Source organism: Micromesistius poutassou (assembly GCF_964030765.1).
Source record: "Micromesistius poutassou genome assembly, chromosome: 16".
Lineage (NCBI taxonomy): Eukaryota > Metazoa > Chordata > Actinopteri > Gadiformes > Gadidae > Micromesistius > Micromesistius poutassou.
In genome coordinates, this window is record NC_140286.1 from 14,360,372 (window position 1) to 14,379,425 (window position 19,054).

At 41.9% G+C, this 19,054-nt stretch overlaps 1 protein-coding gene across 3 annotated transcripts; it reads left to right on the plus strand.

Annotated features, from left to right (window-relative positions):
* Positions 1 to 792: 792 nt before the first annotated feature.
* crtc1a (CREB regulated transcription coactivator 1a) lies at positions 793 to 18,460 on the plus strand. 3 transcript variants are annotated; one of them, XM_084481089.1, is made up of 16 exons: positions 793 to 927; positions 3,815 to 3,931; positions 4,254 to 4,391; positions 4,660 to 4,721; positions 5,073 to 5,170; positions 6,190 to 6,272; positions 6,361 to 6,404; positions 6,919 to 7,112; positions 7,458 to 7,597; positions 7,970 to 8,062; positions 8,384 to 8,494; positions 9,400 to 9,432; positions 9,564 to 9,668; positions 11,807 to 11,890; positions 12,301 to 12,481; positions 13,623 to 18,460. In XM_084481089.1, exons 1-16 carry the CDS (start codon positions 802 to 804, stop codon positions 13,826 to 13,828), a joined length of 1,815 nt encoding a protein of 604 aa, XP_084337215.1. In that variant the 5' UTR covers positions 793 to 801; the 3' UTR covers positions 13,829 to 18,460. The 3 variants fall into 3 exon arrangements, with proteins under 3 accessions (XP_084337215.1, XP_084337216.1, XP_084337217.1); XM_084481090.1 differs by having other exon boundaries at positions 8,387 to 8,494; XM_084481091.1 differs by lacking the exons at positions 9,400 to 9,432; positions 9,564 to 9,668.
* The last annotated feature ends 594 nt before the right edge of the window (positions 18,461 to 19,054 follow it).

The window sequence follows — 19,054 nt, forward strand, 5'->3', positions numbered from 1 at the left end:
GCATACACAGACGGACATAGAAAGGACCTACACCTCCCCCTGCTGTAAATTTCCCCCCCTAAGCACAAACTGCACAGAGCGTGTGTGTGTGTGTGTGTGTGTGTGTGTGTGTGTGTGTGTGTGTGTGTGTGTGTGTGTGTGTGTGTGTGTGTGTGTGTGTGTGTGTGTGTGTGTGCGAGCGTGTGTGTGTGTGTGTGTGTGTGTGTGTGTGTGTGTGTGTGTGTGTGTGTGTGTGTGTGTGTGTGTGTGTGTGGGGGGGGGGGTGTAATAGGTTAGTGAGCTAGTTAGTTAGATAGTAATAATAATAATAATAGTAGATGTTGATCATTTAGTTACTAGGTAGTCAATTTGTTTGGAAATGTACATAAATAAATAAAGGTCAAAGACAGATCAGAGGAACTATCTAATTAAATCCTAAAACCATAACAATTACTATTTTCTCAACTCTAATAATAACGCCATCCATTCAGTAAACATAAATTATAAACTAGAATTAACGTGGTCAATATTTAGTGTCAACGTGAGGCCCTACACTCAAATTAATCGGGGCTGTTGTCTCAATGACACAATCAAATGAACATGAATTGAAAGATCGATTAATATAACACTGTTTTAAATTAAAAAACAACAACAAGGTAAAACGTCTCACTAAACCACACCTGCTGCCATCTGATCCTAAAGTGTCACGCACACCAACGCTGCTGCTCCGCCATCCAGATGTGCGGCGCGCGTCGGGTTCCGCCCCCGCGCAGGAGCGTGAGCGCGCAGAGGCTCACTGAGAGGAGAGCGGAGCAGCGAAACATGGCGACTACCAACAATCCGCGGAAATTCAGCGAGAAGATCGCTTTACACAACCAGAAGCAGGCGGAGGAGACGGCTGCGTTCGAAGAAGTGATGAAAGAATTAAGCATCACTCGAGCAGCCAGGGTAAGACGTGAGCTTTTCCCTCTTTCCTGTTCCTGTTTATGCTGTCAGATCTGCAGCGCGCCGCCGCACGCAGCTTGGTAAACAATAACAAACGACGCTTCGCTGTGGCTATTATCCCCTTTTCCCACGGATGTCAAACACGACATACCGCAGATATGTTGATCACGTCATGTACACATCGGTGATAGGGGCTCTGGTTCTAAAAGTTGCACACATTTTGTCCCAGACAAGTGGATAGCAAAGGGGCGTGCATGCGAATCAGAGAGCGCACGTCAAAATGCAGCGATGGTTTCCCACCCCCCCCCCCAAAGCAATGGAGCGAGTAGGCCAACAGTGAGGTGTTAACTGAGGGTAGTGTAGTGGTGAAGGTGTCCCGGTCTCATGGTCCTGGGTTCGATTCCCCCGATGTCCTGCTAGCGTTTACCTGGAGGCATTCTAACGTTGGATGACTAACACCTCCGTCTCAATCGCTTTGGATCAAAATAGTAATTTGTGACCGATTTGTGTCCAATTCATTCAACAATAATAACTATATCCACATGCGACTGCAAAGCAGGCCAGCTTCTGGCTTCTTCTCTATTTATTAATATTTTTTTCTCAAAGCAGCACACATTTTGTCTGCCATTTATGGAGGTAGAGATGTATTGCAGTATAGGCTGAAACTCTAGGAGGACCTCCTCCATGTGTCAATAAACCACAAGTCAGAGATTACTGCTAAATATACACAAATGTAGAATCCTGTGTGTGTGTGTGTGTGTGTGTGTGTGTGTGTGTTTTGTGATTGCAATTTAACATATGAATGGTGGTTATATTCACAGAGACATGGCTATTTGCCAATGCATTATAACATAACAGAAACAAACAGAAACAACAATTAACACATATTTTTAAGTAGATTTAGAAATACATGTCTGAACTAGCCCATATAGATCTGATCATACATATTAAAAGAAAGACGTATCCAGAAAAGTGTGCAGCAGTAAATGTTGGTACATTTAAAATACTGTTTAAGTGTAGCTTTTCCAAACGCTTCTCAATTCTAAAGTAGTCTCTAAAACCTGTTTCTGTCACTTTTCCTGGTCTTTCTGGTTGTTGTTTGCTTTGTATAGTCTGTTTCATCCCCTCTCTTCTTTCTCTGTCTGTCTGTCTGTCTGTCTGTCTGTCTGTCTGTCTGTCTGTCTCTCTAGGGTGCCGTCTACAAGGCACTGCATTTGCATCGCTGTTTTTGTTGTTTTTGTTGTTGTTGTTTCTGTGGTGGTTGGGGTACAAGGCTGCATGTGGGTGGTTATTGATACGTTGCCCTATACAGGACCAAAGGAGGAAGCTACGTACCCTCCCCTTCTAAGTCAAGTGTGTTCAATGTTGAGTGTGACTAAGTCAGGTGATGAAACTCAGGTGGAAGTGTGTGAAAGGCGTTCAAGTGTGATTCATGCGTCTCTCTCTCTCTCTCGCTTGCTCGCTTGCTCACTCACTCACTCACTCACTCACTCACTCACTCACTCACTCACTCTCCATCTCCCTCTCTCTCCCTCTCTCTCCCTCTCCCTCTCTCCCTCTCTCCCTCTCTCTCTCTGCTGGTCCCTAACCTATCCCTCTGTGTTAATGTACCTAAAGCCAATGCAGTTGGCTAGTTTGTTTGCCCTGGTCCTGATCTGTAAATGTCTCCATATTTAATCCTGTGGCAACACCAAAACATATGAACCCCTGTTTAAAACTCTAAAGCGCCTGCCTCTATGGGATTAGGGGCTTGTCAGAATACACAAGCCATGCCGACTTACTGCTGTTATTATTAGATTATTTTTTATGCCATTGCCCAACATTCAATGTGCAGTTCAAATGACAAGATTCAATTTCAGCAGCCATGGCCAGTAGCTCAAGGCATTGGGGAAATAAGAGTCTGGGTCGAGGGTCTAATGTGCGAGTTTAACGCTATAGCTGTTATCGTTCCTCTGTTCTGCCTCATGCCGACCTCTCCCTCCCTACAGCCCTTATGTTTAACACAATAATCAAATCCCTGTCGGATCCATCCAGATAGGCATCAGCATATCAGGGTGTGTATGTACGGCCCCTCTGGTAGCGGATCCAGCTCTATGGAGGCAACGTGTGTGTGGGCTTCCCAATGATTGTTACGTTAAGGTCAACAGACGTCTTCCATTTCACTGGCTCAACGACAGCTGGTCCCGGCTGGAGTGGTCCTGGAGGATGGCCTCGCGGTGGGAGATCAGGGGAGGAGACCTATTGAGGGGAGAGGCGGGTGAAGACAAAGGAGATATGGGATGCATCACGCCGTGCATGGGAAGAGTGCGCTCTTATCAGAAAGAGGTGCTTGACTGGGAGATCAAAGGCAGCGTTCTGGTGCTTTGTCTTTTTGCTTTTAACCATTTTAATTGTATCCTGAGGGCTACAGGGCTACAGAGCCGAATACTTTGACGACTTTCAATGCATAGTGAATGTCTATTTTGTCAACTTTTGGTGGCAATATGTATTGTAGTCGGTTTTATGTTAATAACTAAAGAAAGGGTTATTAAAGGATTATATTAAGGGTGATATACTAACCCAATGAAATAACTGAAAGTGATTCTGCTTAAATTGTGTGAATAAATAAATGTATATGTTTATGGGATATTTTGGATATTCTAGCATTGCCATTGTTTAAAACTGTCGACTGTATATGAAGTGCCCATGCTTCAATTCATACATTGAATTCAATTGTTAAGTCAGAGTGTATGTAATAAGGTGGATTCTGATGTTGTTGTTTTTATGTGCACGAGAAAACACAGCTTTAAATATCTGAACTTTCCTCTGACATTCTTTGCATGCAATGCAAAAACGGCATCACATTGATGTTCCCCCCCTGATCCTGTTTCTGTGTCTCGCTCTCCTCTAGCTGCAGCTGCAGAAGAGCCAGTACTTGCAGTTGGGCCAGAACCGCGGGCAGTACTATGGAGGCTCTTTACCAAACGTCAACCAGATTGGAAACGGCGCTGTGGACGTGGGGTTCCAGGTGAGGCGCCCTGCATGGTCTGCTGCCCTGCCTATACCCCTTGGAGACAATAAACACCAGAACAACCATGACATGAATGTCCTCTTTACTAGTGATAATGGGTTTATAGTGGCTAGAGATAAAGGGAGCAGGATAGTGAAAGGTACTGTGTTCATTTCCCAATGACTGCAGTCTATCCCGTAGACCTTAAAGACACTCAACTGCTCATAACATGTTTCTGAATTCATTAAGCAGCTTCAGATAAAAGCACCTGCTAAATAAGTCAAGACTTAAAACATAATGAGTCATAACTGTGGTATTGACTCGCCTCCTCTTCTGTCAGATGCCATTCCAGAATTCCGATCTAGACACAAGCCGAACCACGCGACACCACGGACTGGTGGACCGCGTGTACCGGGACCGAAACCGCAACACCTCGCCGCACGGGAAACCCCTGCCCGTCGATAAACACGGACGCCAAATATCCTTTAAAGACGTATTGTCATGGATCACGATACGTCAACGCTGGAGCTAATCAGCTCCTTATCTTACTCTGGACTCTTTTTTTATTGTCTTCTAATGGCATTCACAAAGCTACCGTCCTCAAAAGGCCCCTGAGTGGTTAGTTCAATTCTTAATGTATCCTCACACATTTGCAAGCACGTATGTGTGCACTCATGTATGCATGCTACAAATGAAATGCATTGATGTTGAATGTGCAGCTGTGCTTTCTTAACTGGTGTGCGCACATCGACAGTTGTCCATACGGCGCCGTGTATCTGTCCCCTCCACCTGACACCAGCTGGAGGAGGTAAGGAGAGGACACTTTTATGTCATTGCTTGCGTCTATTCTCTCTGTCCGCTATGACATCCTCATTCCCCATCTGGGATTAATAAAGAACTTCTTATTTCAGCGTATAACTTCTCCAGCACATGACTGTACTTGCCCTGTTTGGTCTTAAATCTGCACAGGGCCTCAATTAAAAAGGCTGGCTCATGCAAACACAGTCCATTCAATGTAGTCTGCTAAATGTAAGGAACCCAAGTGCACGCTGTTTGCATGCATAGCCTTTTTCCCTGATCGCCCATTGACTGCTGTGGTGTAATCTAGGTCACTTCTCTTTGGGTATTTATTTCATTGGTTTAATGCCTTGCGCCGCAGGACCAACTCCGACTCGGCGCTGCATCAGAGCACGCTGGCGCCGGCGGGGCAGCAGGCCGTGTTCGCGGGGGGGTCCCAGGAGCTGCAGCCCAAACGAGGTGCGGTCTTAGGGAGCCTTAAGAGATTGCGTTCAAATTATGTAAGCGTGATTTGGCACGCTTTGGGGGCCGCCCTCTGATCCACCACCGTTGCTTGTTACATGTGTATCATGGTTCTTCTTTCCCGCTGGATTATACAGAGATCTTGTGTTTGGTGGTGTTGGGCTGTCAGAGGGGGATGTGTTAGTGTCTGTGTTTTCTGGTGTGTTTCCTTATGATCTGCTCTTAGTGCTCAGTGTACAGAGTGCTCTGCAGTGTGGGATGAAAGGGGGTTAGAGCGGGGCTTTGAAGATGGCAGCCCAATGACTTGTGGGAAGACAGTAGCAGGATCCTCCCAGAGCCCTCTGTCAGTCCCGTGAATGTCAGCACTAATGGCAGCAGGAAGTGGATTATTATTCCGTTTTTTTGGGGTGGTGTTGATGCACCACCTCTCTGATGAATTTGATATGGTATTATCATACATATATATTTAGTTTCTCTTTGCACTGTGCCTTTTGTGTCATTAAAATATATGTAATGATTACTTTTGTATGAAAACAAAAAAATAAAACAACTTATTATAGAGGAAAACTGAGGCAGTGAGGGACATACTGGTCCAAATCTCAGCCTAAATGAGAAAGGTTTAAAAGAAAACGTAGGATAAGATGTAAACATGGGCTCAAATTGCCCTCTATACCGGCTGTTTGAGGTCCACCGGTAACGTCAATCAAACCATCTAATTGTAGTGCGTGGGAGGGCTTTTGGAGAGCAAAGGAACAGCGATAAAGCCCTGCCTCTAAATATAAAAAAGTGTTTAGCAGAAGCCGCTAGAAGCTGTTCAGAATGCTGTGGGCGGGGAGTGTTTGGGTGTACAGGGTGTTTGGTTTTACTTTAATCCTAGTACTTTTATTCACATGACTTGACTGTTATTTATTCTTCCAGAGACTATGAGTCATAGAAGATGAGTCAGTGTCGTCCAATGGGGGAAAACATCAATAATATCCGTGTTAATCAATCAAAGCCATGTCTCCTCTCTGCAGTGCTCCTGCTCACCGTGCCCGGGTCGGAAGATATTAAACAAGAGGCTGATGAAGAAGGGGAAGAGAGCTGGGACTGCAAGAAGGCAAGTTAACGTCTAATAACGCCGCCATAAAAAAAGTTACATAACATGCGGTGGACTCGTATTCAAACTGACTTGGATTTGCTTTCAGAACTCCATCTCAAGATCCAAGCATTGCAAGATGCCAGCGATCAAGTGAGTATGGCTTTGCCTCTCTCTTCTGAGGTAGTAGGATAAGACAAAACATCAGTTTTACCTAATGAGCCAAATATATTGCCCATGGTTAACAACAACTGATTTTGGAAATGCTGCAGTGTCTTTTCTGTTTTTGCATGTGATCACAATGGTTGGACATGTCCAGACTCATCCGTTGTCCCTTTTCTCGTTGGTAAATCCGTTGAGAGATATTCCTGTCAAAGTTGGGTTGCATCAGATTCACTTTCACTCAATGGGAGCAGCAGATGTTTTTTTCTCCTTTGGGTTATTTCAGGTGCACACCTTTTTTTAAATAGGAAGAAGGGCACACTTTGTAGTTTAAAGGAAGACATTTTTAGATAGTCTTTTTGTCCTTGAAGTTAGCATATCTAAGGGGAACAAAATGATGGGGACCTCTTCGTTTATGACTTATTTCACTATCAAACGCCAGTATAAGCGGAGTATATGCTGATGTTGTCTGTCGGTATGGTGACCGCCTCCTCCATTGTTCCAGTATATTCCCGTCTCCGGACCAGGAGCGGTCCAACTCCCTGATCCCAGCAGCCCACAACACGGGCGGCTCGCTGCCCGACCTCAGCAACATCCAGTTCCTCCCGCCGCTGCCCACGCCGCTGGACGGGGACGACGGCGGCGCCAGCCCGCTCGCCACCTCAAACAGCATGGGGAACCTGGCTGCCGCCTCGCAGAGTAACACGCCGCACTCGTTCACCCGCCCCTCGCGCCACGGCGGGCCTTTGTACATCAGACTCAGTATAGCAGCGTCAGGCGCAGTCATCCTGACTCAGGAACCAACGGCTGAGAAGCACCCGCAGCCAATGTCGAAATATAAAAAAAAAAAGATTTTGAGATATTAAACACAATATTCAAAAAGTATAAAACACAATATAAAATGTTCTTGTCAACGGTTGCAATATTCTTTATCTTATGTGTAATTATTTGTTGTATATTATCTTTTATTTATTATTAATATTATTATTATTTATTGTATTTATTTTGACACTTCATTGTGTCTCCCCCTCCCTATGTCTCCAGCGGGACTGAACTCGCAGCCGGTGGTTTCCATGGTGACGCAGTCTGGCCAGGACAACATGGTTCCCCTCATCCTCAACACGATAGACCCCACCAGCCTCCAGCTGTCCCCCAACCTCTCCCCTCCACTATCACTCTCTCAGGTCAGAGACACTGAGAGTACTTTTGTACTTTTGTATAAATAATACGTTACAATTGATTTAAATTTAAAATCCAAAAATAATAAAATTAACCAAATAATAAAAAAATGCACTTTTGAATTTAGTATTTAAGGCCATGTCCACACTCCGCTTGAGAAATCTGAACGCTCTTTTCATGTCGACAACTTTCTGTCCATATTTCATCAGCATATTTAAAACACTGTCCATCTGCCATCCATTCTGCCCATCCCGACAAGACGGCCAACTTCAGACTCCTCCACTCCTGCAACTATCTTCACGATACACAGTCTCAATGTGGGAAACGACTCCACCATCAGGGGCCATCGATAAACCCAATCCCTTTGCTCCCTCCAGGCCGCCATCAACGCTATGACTTTGGAGCAACAGCTCTCTGAATACGCCTTCTTCAGCCAGCAGACCTCACCCCAGTCCAACCAGAGCCCACCAGTAAGCACACACTGCTGGGTAATGGCACACGAAAACAGAGGGGAAACAGTTGTTGGATTATAATCGTCCATGAATTGGCGTTTTATCCGTACTATTACTTCAACGCTAATAAATGGTCTGACTCATTCTGTTGATGTACCAAAGAAAATCATAATGGGCCATCAAACATTGGTGCTTCCTACCATAATCAAATTATGGATTTGAATATAGCGGCGTATTCATTTGAAAAGAAATAAGCTTTACAACTTATTGTGTACAGTTGAATGTCTTCCGTCACATGTAGAGTCTGTTTCTGTATTAGAGCTGTGTTGTCATCTCCAGCAGACAGGCCTGATTCAGCTCCCCTCCTCATTGGTCCAGAACCAGAGCTCCGCCTCCACGACAGGAAGTCAGACGTCGACGCAGAGCAGCATGACAATGGACATCAACACAGTGAGTGCAGACAGGGGCGGAGTGGCCGTCGGGACGATCAGGAGTTTTCCCGGTCGGCCGGTCGGCCACCGAGGTCAGGTGGACCAGCCCACATTTAATGTGAGCTGCCGCGAGATGTGTGTAAGCCGGGCCTCTGCGTTATACATCATTATTCTACTTCAGTGCTCGTCCGCGACCCCCCCCGTCAACAATCGCGACCGTAACAGCGCTCGTCCGCGACCCCCCCCCCGCCCCGTCAACAATCGCGATCGCTACGCCACTGGGCTGGTGGTGGGCCGGTGGTGGGCTGGGCCGGTCAGAATTCTCCCGGTGGCTTTTAGTGCCCCACTCCGCCCCTGAGTGCAGACCACACAAAGTACATAAATATATACCAGCCAACTATTTAAGGATTTACATTTAGACATTTAAATGTATCTCTTGTGATGTTGTGTTGATATAGACATTTTAAGGGATTTGACAATCTCAACACAATCTTCAGATTCCTCATCAGAAGAAAAAAGGTAGCCATGACAACGTAGGCCTCCAGTATGTATGTTCACACAGACGTTTTACGCATAGTACAATCCCTACACAGGTATGCTGGTACCTAATCTATCCATAGATAGGAATGTTCCAGGTTGTGGTCTGGTTGACCTTGAAGTGGAGATAGATAATCAGTCATGTTTGATAAACCTTCCAGGCCGCGTTTGTAAAAAATCTTCTAAGTCAGTAGAAACATTTTGTTGAGTCATTTGCCTCATCATTTCCGTCTACTTGATAGCTAAAAGGTGACTTTTCCTGGCAGTAGTTACCTGTTCCTCATTGATTTTTTAATTTTAGTTGATCATGACAATGTACATAACCATGGAATCATCATAGATTCTACATTCATAGATAATACCTTTTTGTTGTTTTTGTTTTTAAAGCAGTTCATGCAAAACTGGGAGGAGGATTACAATGTGAGTGCCACTTTTTAGATCAACACTGTAAACTCATTTCCTTAAACCATGACAGCGTGATCAGATTGGCGGGCAGATGCGAAGTATTGAACATAGTGGAGAACAACACCCTGTCCCCATCCTTGTCCCAGGCCTCTTCTCTCCACCAATACCGCAGCAGGCTGGGCTCCTCTGCCAATCAGTCTCCTACCTCCCCCATCTCCAACCAAGGCTTCTCGCCCATTGGGTCGCCTCAAGTAAGGGAGTGTTAAGCGATGACCCCTAACCCCCACCCCCCACCCCCCACCACCACCACCACCACCTCTAGTATGTACTACAAGCCCCTTCTCATCCGTCACTGCAGTTAAGAGGGCCCCTCCCCTCCCTGCTTATTCTGGCTCTCCATCTAAGCTGCTGTTGTTGCTGCTCTTATGTGCGCTCTACACCAGCAGATCTGGGCAAAACAAAAAGATACTGGTCATATAAATCACTATCCCTTATTCATCATGGGGACTTTACAGCCTCTTGGTTTGATTTGTACCGTAATTTTGCCCAGGTCTGGCCAACCCAGTCTCTCCAATTGAAGCTGCAGTGGGTGTGTGCCTGTGTCACTGCTTCTGTGGTGTCCGCACTGTATCCACTATACAACCCCCCCTTGCCCCCGTCAGCCTCCCTAAGCTCCCAGTCTCTATGTTAGACGCTGTGTGTGTGTCTGTGTGTGTATCTCTGCTTTTGCTTTTAGTACGTCCTGGTGACTTTCTCTCCTGTTGTCGAGATGGTTTGTTATGTTGAATCTATAGCAGATGCTACAGCTTTTCACAAAATCCTTGTTGTTATCTTGTTGTAACATGGGAAGGCTAACCCAGGGCTCTGGTCAGACCCAGGGCTGCTGTAGGGGCTATCTGACACCTTGGGTAGACAGATAAACTCATGATCCGTTGTCTGACCTGGTTTGTGTTCGAGATCCCGAGACTCAGCGGCACACACTTGTGGCTGTAGACTACGGTATTCTGAAGTTTGTATGCCAAGACCATGTACATAAAAGCCTCTTACAAATGGCATATATTTATGGAAGATATTTAGAATTAGTTTTACTTTAACAATCAGGTCCATTACTGCCTCCCAGGAGAACACCATACTTTACTACTGTTTGACGAGTGCAGCCATCACTTCACTAAATATGATGTGAATGATGAATGCGGTAATGGTGGTAACAAAGTGCATGTTTTTAAAACTACGTACTGTATGTAAAATGTAAATAGAGTTTTACTGTGACAGGTTCAATCAAGTGGCACCTGTTATCGGTGTCTGAACTTCTGTGATTGGTCAGTGTGGATCTCAATAGTGCAGTACAGTAAACAAGAATGTGGAGCATGTTTTGTGTGATTGGAAACATTGCCCATTGTTTTGTGTATATTTTTATCATCCCATACCCATGTGAAAGTGAAGCTAGCCCAGGTTTGATAGTTTTACACAGGGCAAGCCTAGAACTGCTTTATTAGTTCACCCTTCCCCTGTGGGGACGTGGAATGAGCAGATAATTTGGTTTTGAAGTAGGAGGAGCGGAGGCGAACAATGTAATCAAATTGCTTCTACATTAAGAAGGCCAAAATGAAAATAGGGAATTTGTTCGCATGCGGATCTATGCAGATTCTTCCTTGAATGGAAAACGTCTGTAGAAATGTTTGCCTTTTCAACCCAACAGATCAGCGGTTTGGAGAACTAGCTGGTGTTCATTTTGGCTTCATTCTTTTTTAAGATAAATATTTGTTTATGTATATTTGAATGGTGGTGTTGTTGTGTGCTGATTTCAGCTAGTGTACGGACATGTGTTATGAATATCAGGGGGAAAGGAGACATGGATTGCATTCACAGCAGGTCAGACTTTTTGAGACAAATTAGCTAATTGAATTTTTTAGCCATTTATCTATCTGTTAATATATCTAAATTGATATATTAATGTATTTTTGTTGTCTTCTCTGTTTGCTCTGTGATGCAAAATTAGACATGTACTGTTACATGTATGTTATTGTATGCACAAACAGCAAGTTCTGTTTACCACCATATCGGTCTGTGAATATTCCATCTGTGAAGACATGCTTGTTACAGCACATTATGTTAATATTTGATTTCCTTCTTCAATTCAGAAAAGGACTTTGTAATGTTGCTTCAGCTGTACTTCACAGCTTTTTAAAATTATCTTTACACATTGTTCTCTGTTCAAGTAATTTAATATTGATATTTAAATAATGATTAACTATGATATTTTAATAATGGATAATTTTTAAAGAGAATTTTCTTTCTTCCATGTACATTCTCATAAAGCCTCAGTATAGAATCCAAATCGTCTGGTTTGATCTGTTTTGTGTGGTGGTCCCGTTGTTGTTGTTTACAGCATAACTCCATACTGGGCAGTGTTTTCGCTGACCTCTACGAACAGCAGCTCACATCCAGGCAGACCAGTGCTCTCTCACAACAGGTAACCCCTTAACGGCCTCTTTAGTTGGTTTACAGTGGCTATTAGTCAACTAGTTCTCTACTATGAGGTCAATATTAGTTTACTAATACTCAATAAATCCATGTCCATATCTACCATTAGTCTAGTTTTGACATGATGTGTGTTGTGCATTGCATTAATACAAACAAAAGTTAACCAATATGCTGTATTAGACTGCTTTAAGCATACCATTAGCAATGCTGGTATGACCCTAACCCAATGCAGAACCAGACCGCAGGACCAGGCCTCCTCGCCATAAGTAAAGTGCTGGTTGTAGTTCAACTCGTAAGGCTGTGTGGCTGTGTGGCTGTGTGTGTGTGTGTGTGTGTGTGTGTGTGTGTGTGTGTGTGTGTGTGTGTGTGTGTGTGTGTGTGTGTGTGTGACCTGGTCAGCTTGAGCAGTTCAACATGATGGAGAGCCCCATCGGCTCCAACAGCCTGTACAGTCAGGCCTCCACCCTGAACTACACGCAGGCAGCCATGATGGGTCTGACCGCCGGACACTGCAACCAGCAGGACCTGCAGCAGCTGGGCTACAGTAGCCATGGCAACATCCCCAACATCATCCTCACAGGTGATGTTCCGCCCAATCAGCTTGGTTCATTCAGGACTGCACATGAAAAGCAGCGAGGGAGACGGGGGAAGCACAGAGGCCTAGTGTTATGAAGCCATGGCCCCCACCACGATCAATACCCAAACAATCTGGAGCATCCCTAGGCCAACAGACTAGTTTTATCAAATTCATTTTTTCATTTACATCAAGGTTTTAAAGTGAGCCCAGGCATTTTATTAATCCAAATAAAAGATAAAAAAATCAATCTGGCCTGTTATTTCCCACAAAACCTATTTTAGGTCATCCCATAATAATGTGATATGCCCAGCTGTTTGTTGTGCTGCAATGCATGGTGATCATGAAAATAATAGCAATCTTTTAGAAATGCCTTTGTTTCCTTCTTTCTTCATAATATAGTATAAAGAATAATCATCACTGTTGTTTACATTCTATGAAGGCCATATGCTGAAGTAATAGTGTGCGTATAGGGTAGTGAAGTGGTTAATGGTGTTTACATACACAGCCTACCTCCTACAGGCATCCTTGAACAAGATGCCTCACCCCTAACCTGCTCCTTAATATATCTTTAGGCAGGAGACAATGATCACACCACTTATGGGGCTGCTAGCTTTATGTACCAGGGCACATGGTCCATGCTCAACATGTGATATCTTCACTGATTTGAGTCTTCTATTCGTGCCCTGAAAGAGGAGACCATTCTATTGGAGAGGCAAAGACTGGCCTTTAAACAAACAGGGGATTGTGTTTTTTCTGGCTAAAAAGCACTATAACATAACATCTAACATTGTCAATCGATTTCAATAAGTTGTTTTTATTCAAGGGTTAATGATCTAAGTTTAGTAAAGATAACAATTATTACTTGTATATATATATATATATAATATGATTTAAAAATGAATGTAGAACTTGCTTGAGAAATGCAAAGGTAATAGTGCTTTTTATCCTGAAGAACCATAGCTCCTCTTTTTACTTGTATTAATTTAAAAGCCAGTCTTGGCCCCACATACATGGCGGCGACCTTGACATATTTCTCCAATGGCTTGAAGCAGTCAATGTGGCATCTATGTATATACAGTATGTCTATGTGGAGAGCATATTGTTCACAGGTGTGTGACTAAGGTTGTTTCTGATGGCCCTGCAGTGAGTGGCGAGTCCCCCCCCGGCCTGCCCAAGGACCTGGTCTCCTCGCTGTCCACGGACATCAGCTTCGACATGGACTCCCCCTTCCCCCTTGACGAGTTGAAGATTGACCCGCTGACACTGGACGGACTGCACATGCTCAATGACCCGGACATGATCCTGACCGACTCCGCCACCGAGGACGCCTTTCGCCTCGACCGCCTCTAACCCCCCGAGCATGGCTCTTTTTATTTTTCTGTTCCTTCTTCGCGCCCATACGGGACCCCCGACTGTTTTGGCTTGAAGAGGAGCCTGCACCCGCGCTTGTCCCAGAGGGAAGCAAGTGGGACAGGGGACTGCTGGGGACCTCTGGGGAGAGATGGAGATGGAGATGGAGATGGAGATGGAGGAGGAAGAGGAGGAGGAGGAGAGGGTATCCACACCACGTTAAGTCCCTCTCAGTCTTACCCAGAAGGTGAGCAGGCTCGGGGGGGGGGGGGGGGGGTGACACAAGGGAACAACACAGATTGTCTTTTTCTTTTCTTGGACATGTTGACCCAGTGTGTGGTCCCTTCAGAATGGGGGGGGGGGAAAGATATCGGGTATAGCAGATGTCGCAATTATAGATTATAGCAATTATGGAATATATAGATATGTATGTTAGTATGTGTTTAAAAAAAGAAAAAAACACGCCCACGTGTTTATTTTTGGAGATTTTAATGTAGACCTTTCCGTGCACGTTGATTTTAAGGGAGTTTGCTTTAAAAAAAAAAACATATTTAATAAGGCAGCTTGGTGTTTCCCTCGCTGGCATGCCCAGAGCGAGCTGCCAATACTTTAGAGTACCTCTCACCTCCCCTTTTTAAATAGCATTGGAACACCTGCTATTGTTGTGGTCTTCTCGTCTCTTTCATTACCCACTGCATCTCGTGCCGTGCCAAGTCTATTTTTCCGTCTGTGTGTTTGTCCGTCCTAGTGTGTGTTCCCTGTTAAAGTTTGTTTACGTTATTATCATCCATTACGTGTGTCTGTGGTGTGTCCTGTCAGGTTGAATTGGTTTTGTTTTCACAATTTCCTGAAAAGAAAATCTTGACTCTCAAAGGAGTTCCTCTGTGTGTTTTAATGGAAAGAGACTTCAGATCTGGTTTCTTCAGTTATGCATGAGATCACTGTGCTTGCCTGTCTTTGCCTTATTAGATGACTGAGATTTCCCTTTCAAACACCGTGTATGAATAGGTCCGCACAACCTCACAAGACCAGAGATGACAATCTTCATGTATTCATTTCAGCAATTGTACAATTTTTAAGTCATGCATCATTCACTGTTAAGTTAACCTTTTTTTCAGCGGTCGGAAGTCATTGTCATTTGGTCTTTTTATGAAATGTTTTTATCATGTATTTCCAAAGGACAGAAGGTAATTTGATCCTGCATAATCAAGCATATGCAAAATAATTTAATTATTTGGGACTATGGGGCAGGCCAATTGTAGACTTAAAATGCCTTGGAATTATATATGGAATATATGAAACATAGGAGATAAAACAACATTTCCAATGTAACTTTGAAAAAGTTTTGCTTTACTTTAATGGTATACCATGTTTCATTACAAATACAGTTGGGTTGCCTACATTTGTGGGGCAGCATTGGTAAAAACAAATGTATAATCAAGTTCTGTTTTTCTTCTGATTGTCAACCTGCTTGGTACAAAAAACATTCACAACATGCCCATTTGTTTGATTATATTTGAAGTCATCTTCTCAGTCAGTTCTTTGTTGGTATGTCTCGTCTACACATGTCATATCATTGTCTTTGTTATAATAACATATCCTTTCAATGCTTTCCCATGCATGAAATATTCCCCCACTCTGTGATTTGTAAGGCTTTGGTTTCATCCAGATTTATTTCTAGGCTCTTTGATTTCATCCAATTCATCAATTTTTCCACGTCACGGTTTTTCATTGGTTTACACTCAATAATCTCTTCTGGATTTGGCATTGCACTTTATTTTCTAAACTTGGAAACATTATGATGTTAAGTTAATTTTCCCTCCACTATGACTTTAGGTGTACTCAAACTGTTTCCCTATATTTTACCTCACTTGCCTTGTTAAAAAACAAGGAAACAAAAAATTATTTTATAAAAAAGGCAAATATATATATAAAAAAATAGGTACATTTGTACATAATCAGCAAGTATTTTTTGTTATTTGGTTAAGATGAGTTAATATAAGAACATTTTGGGAAATCCCCTTAAATCTGTTTGGATAGAAGTTAGCAAGAATCTATTTTTATTGTAGAAAATAACATTGGTCATATTCCTGTGTTGCAACATGACCGGCCTTCAATATAAACTGAACATAATTATATGATATATTATATTATATAAAATGTAGGAATTAATCAAAACTTAAATACCTTCCTGTACTCTTAATAATATCCAGAGTGTATGGTATTTGTTATACCATATCATACAACATCTCTCAATAACTCAAAATGTTATTGAGAGAAGTCTTAACAAAAAATGTACAATCAACAAAAGAACCCTTTCCCAAAATAATAAAAAAATATGACTGATTTTAAGTTGCTGTTGCAGAGCACTGTGTAATCTAAAACAATATTTTACCCTGTTAAAAAATCATTCTACTACAGTTTTTACAACAGTCTGCCAAACAGTCAGACCCTTCGACAAAGAAAAAGAGAAAATTTTCAAATGATATATATATATATATATATATATATAAATGAAAGTGAAGTGGTTAGGCATGCAAATACTTTTTTTTTTTTTTTTTACCTTTTCTTCATTCTTTTTTTTTTGTTTTAATTGTAATTTAAATTGTGTAACCTTTTTTCCTCTTTAGAATGAGTGCATACATGTTTTCCCTCAACAAAAAAAATGTAATTCTGATTTTGTATCTGCATGAAATTGAACACATAAGCCAATATTTCCCTTTTCTGGCTATGTTATCCTTTACTTTATTTGACTGTCTTTTAAACTTAAGGAGTAAGTGGTGGACTGAACAGTATGTGTCTTAAATATTCAGACTTTGTTATGATTGGTCAAATCTTGGCACAGCATCATGTATTGGCAATGTTTAGTCAAATCTAAAGGCATCAGAAATATGCCATTCAGGCTTTCCATGCAGATGTAAATTATATGATTTGGTACATATTCCTTTTCACACTACAATGTATGTGCTTATGTAATGGAAAAAGCTATATATATATATATACATATATATATATATAATTTTTTTATTTTTTTAATTTTCTTTTGAGTAATAACAATGTTATTTGTGCTTCTTTGTGCAATGATGTCAAAGTGAAGAAAATGCACTGATACCTTACTGTTTGTGCAGCAATATGTTATTGTTGCAGTTTGTATTCAATTTTTTTTTTTGTCTGTAAGACTTTCTGGTGAACTAAACATTTTGAAGAGTTATTGTAGGATGTGTCTTATCGGCCTGTTTACCCCTTTTTTCTGTTATACTTGAGATTTTTGTGATTATGTAGTCAAATATTATTGCTTATCTTTTGCCTGTTACTGCCACTTTAATATGCATTAGTGTTCAGGTGTCTCTTGGTATTATGCCAACGTTTACAGACGGTACAACGGTTTACAAATTATAGAGGTATAGATATATATTTGGTGGAACAGTTCAAATGTCACGTTCAGACCCTCTAATGCTAAAATTGCTTGGCCGTTATTTGTTGTAAAGACTAACTGTATTTTGGTACAGGAACAATCTTCTAATAAACTCTAAATCTCCAAGAGGCTGGTCAGGTTTACAAGACACTGTTATATGTTTATGGTCATTGCTGGTATGAATTTGACCTTATCTATGTATGAGGGAAGGCCAAAATCCTATTTTACTTTATTTCAGACTTCTTCTGTACTTTTTCCACACATTTTTGCAACCATTTCAAATTGTCCAATAGTGAAATTCATTGAGAAGCTATAAAACAGATTCTGATATGAGCATATTCTACTAATAACTAGTAAAAGAAGAAAAAAGCCAAAGTTAATTATCCCTTTAAATGTTTCCTATGTTTAAGTAACTTACTGAGATATCCCCTATTACTAGAATAATGTTTTCTTAACACACATCTAGCCTACTTATATCCTACCCACTACACAGCAAATATAATTTATACGTGAATTAGTATTTCACTAATACTTTGAATTATTTGATTATTTTCTTGCTGTTCAACAGTAAGAAAATAACTCCAAGCCAATGTACACAGGTCACGTGGAAGACAAAATATGCTTGTATCTAGAATCAATATAAAGGTCCACTTGTACAGTTTGTCTGAGGAGCTCAACGTTAACAAGGGACACTAGACACAAGAAACGACTATGAAATATTTACATTCTGAGGACAGCAGGACGCTGATTTAAGCCTCATATGATGGCAGCTAAATTGTTATACAATGTGTTTTCATTTTGAGTAGTGCTGCTTTTCTAAGCACAATGCTCTTTACTTACCGTGGTGACAAGTGTGTACTTTACCTGTAGTAGTGTACTACACTTGTAGTGTACTACACCTGTAGTGTATAAGCAAGGACACACTGATATGTTCCTCGAATATGCAAAATGTAGTGTTCTGCAGCACAGCTTGGCAAATCTGTACTTTTTTTAACCAACCCTTTAAAAATAAATGGATTAAATGCGTTCTTCAAATGTGCTTTTTATATTTGTAAAATGTCAAATCAGACTATTCAAAATCTTGGCCGTATATATGTGTGCTGATGAAGTTGGCCGTATATGTGTGCTCAAATAAGGTGAAACAACCTTCCGTTGTATCCGTTTTCGTTGTGTCAAGGCTTCCGTCTTTGTACCTTTGCATTACTATTTGTAAATGAAATGAGATTAAATAAAGCTGACATGATGAGCAGACTTTTCCTGAAATCTGTATCTTGCAATGGCTGTATTCAATTTTCTAATTGAGAGATTGGAAATAAACCCTATAGCTATATAGATGTATTTTAGTAAATTATAATGAATGTGGGAATATATACAGTAGTATATCCCTATCACTTTCCAGTCACTTTTGGGAATAAATATGGGCAACATCTCCATCTGCTGGATGAAAGAAAAATAATAATAAATGTATGTATTATTATTACCACCATGAAGCCAAATTCAGTGCAAATCTATTTATTTTGCTAGGTTGGCTGTTAAGTTTTGTCCTGACTTTCAACTAATCATGTTTTTGTCATGTAGGCCTACTAACAGTGACAGTGAATGTTATTTTTCTGTAAACAATCCCATGATCATTGTGGCCAACATATGGCCGATGATGCACATGCCACTACGACAAAATAGGCCTAGAAACCACTCATTTTAGAGCAGTCTTCTGTAACTGGCATCCCCCGAGAGAAAGAGTGTGGGTGAACTCTGGGGGCGATCTGGCTGGCAAGAACAGCAGCAGCGGTGATATTTACTTGCCTACGTAC

What these genes read in the sequence shown, in the direction of transcription:
- crtc1a (XM_084481089.1), top strand. Translation starts at nt 802, where the DNA reads ATGGCGACTACCAACAATCCGCGGAAATTCAGCGAGAAGATCGCTTTA. An exon ending in AGTCCAACCAGAGCCCACCA is followed by an intron (nt 8,063 to 8,383) that starts GTAAGCACACAC and finishes TGTCATCTCCAG; the next exon opens with CAGACAGGCCTGATTCAGCT. An exon ending in ACTGGGAGGAGGATTACAAT is followed by an intron (nt 9,433 to 9,563) that starts GTGAGTGCCACT and finishes TCCTTGTCCCAG; the next exon opens with GCCTCTTCTCTCCACCAATA.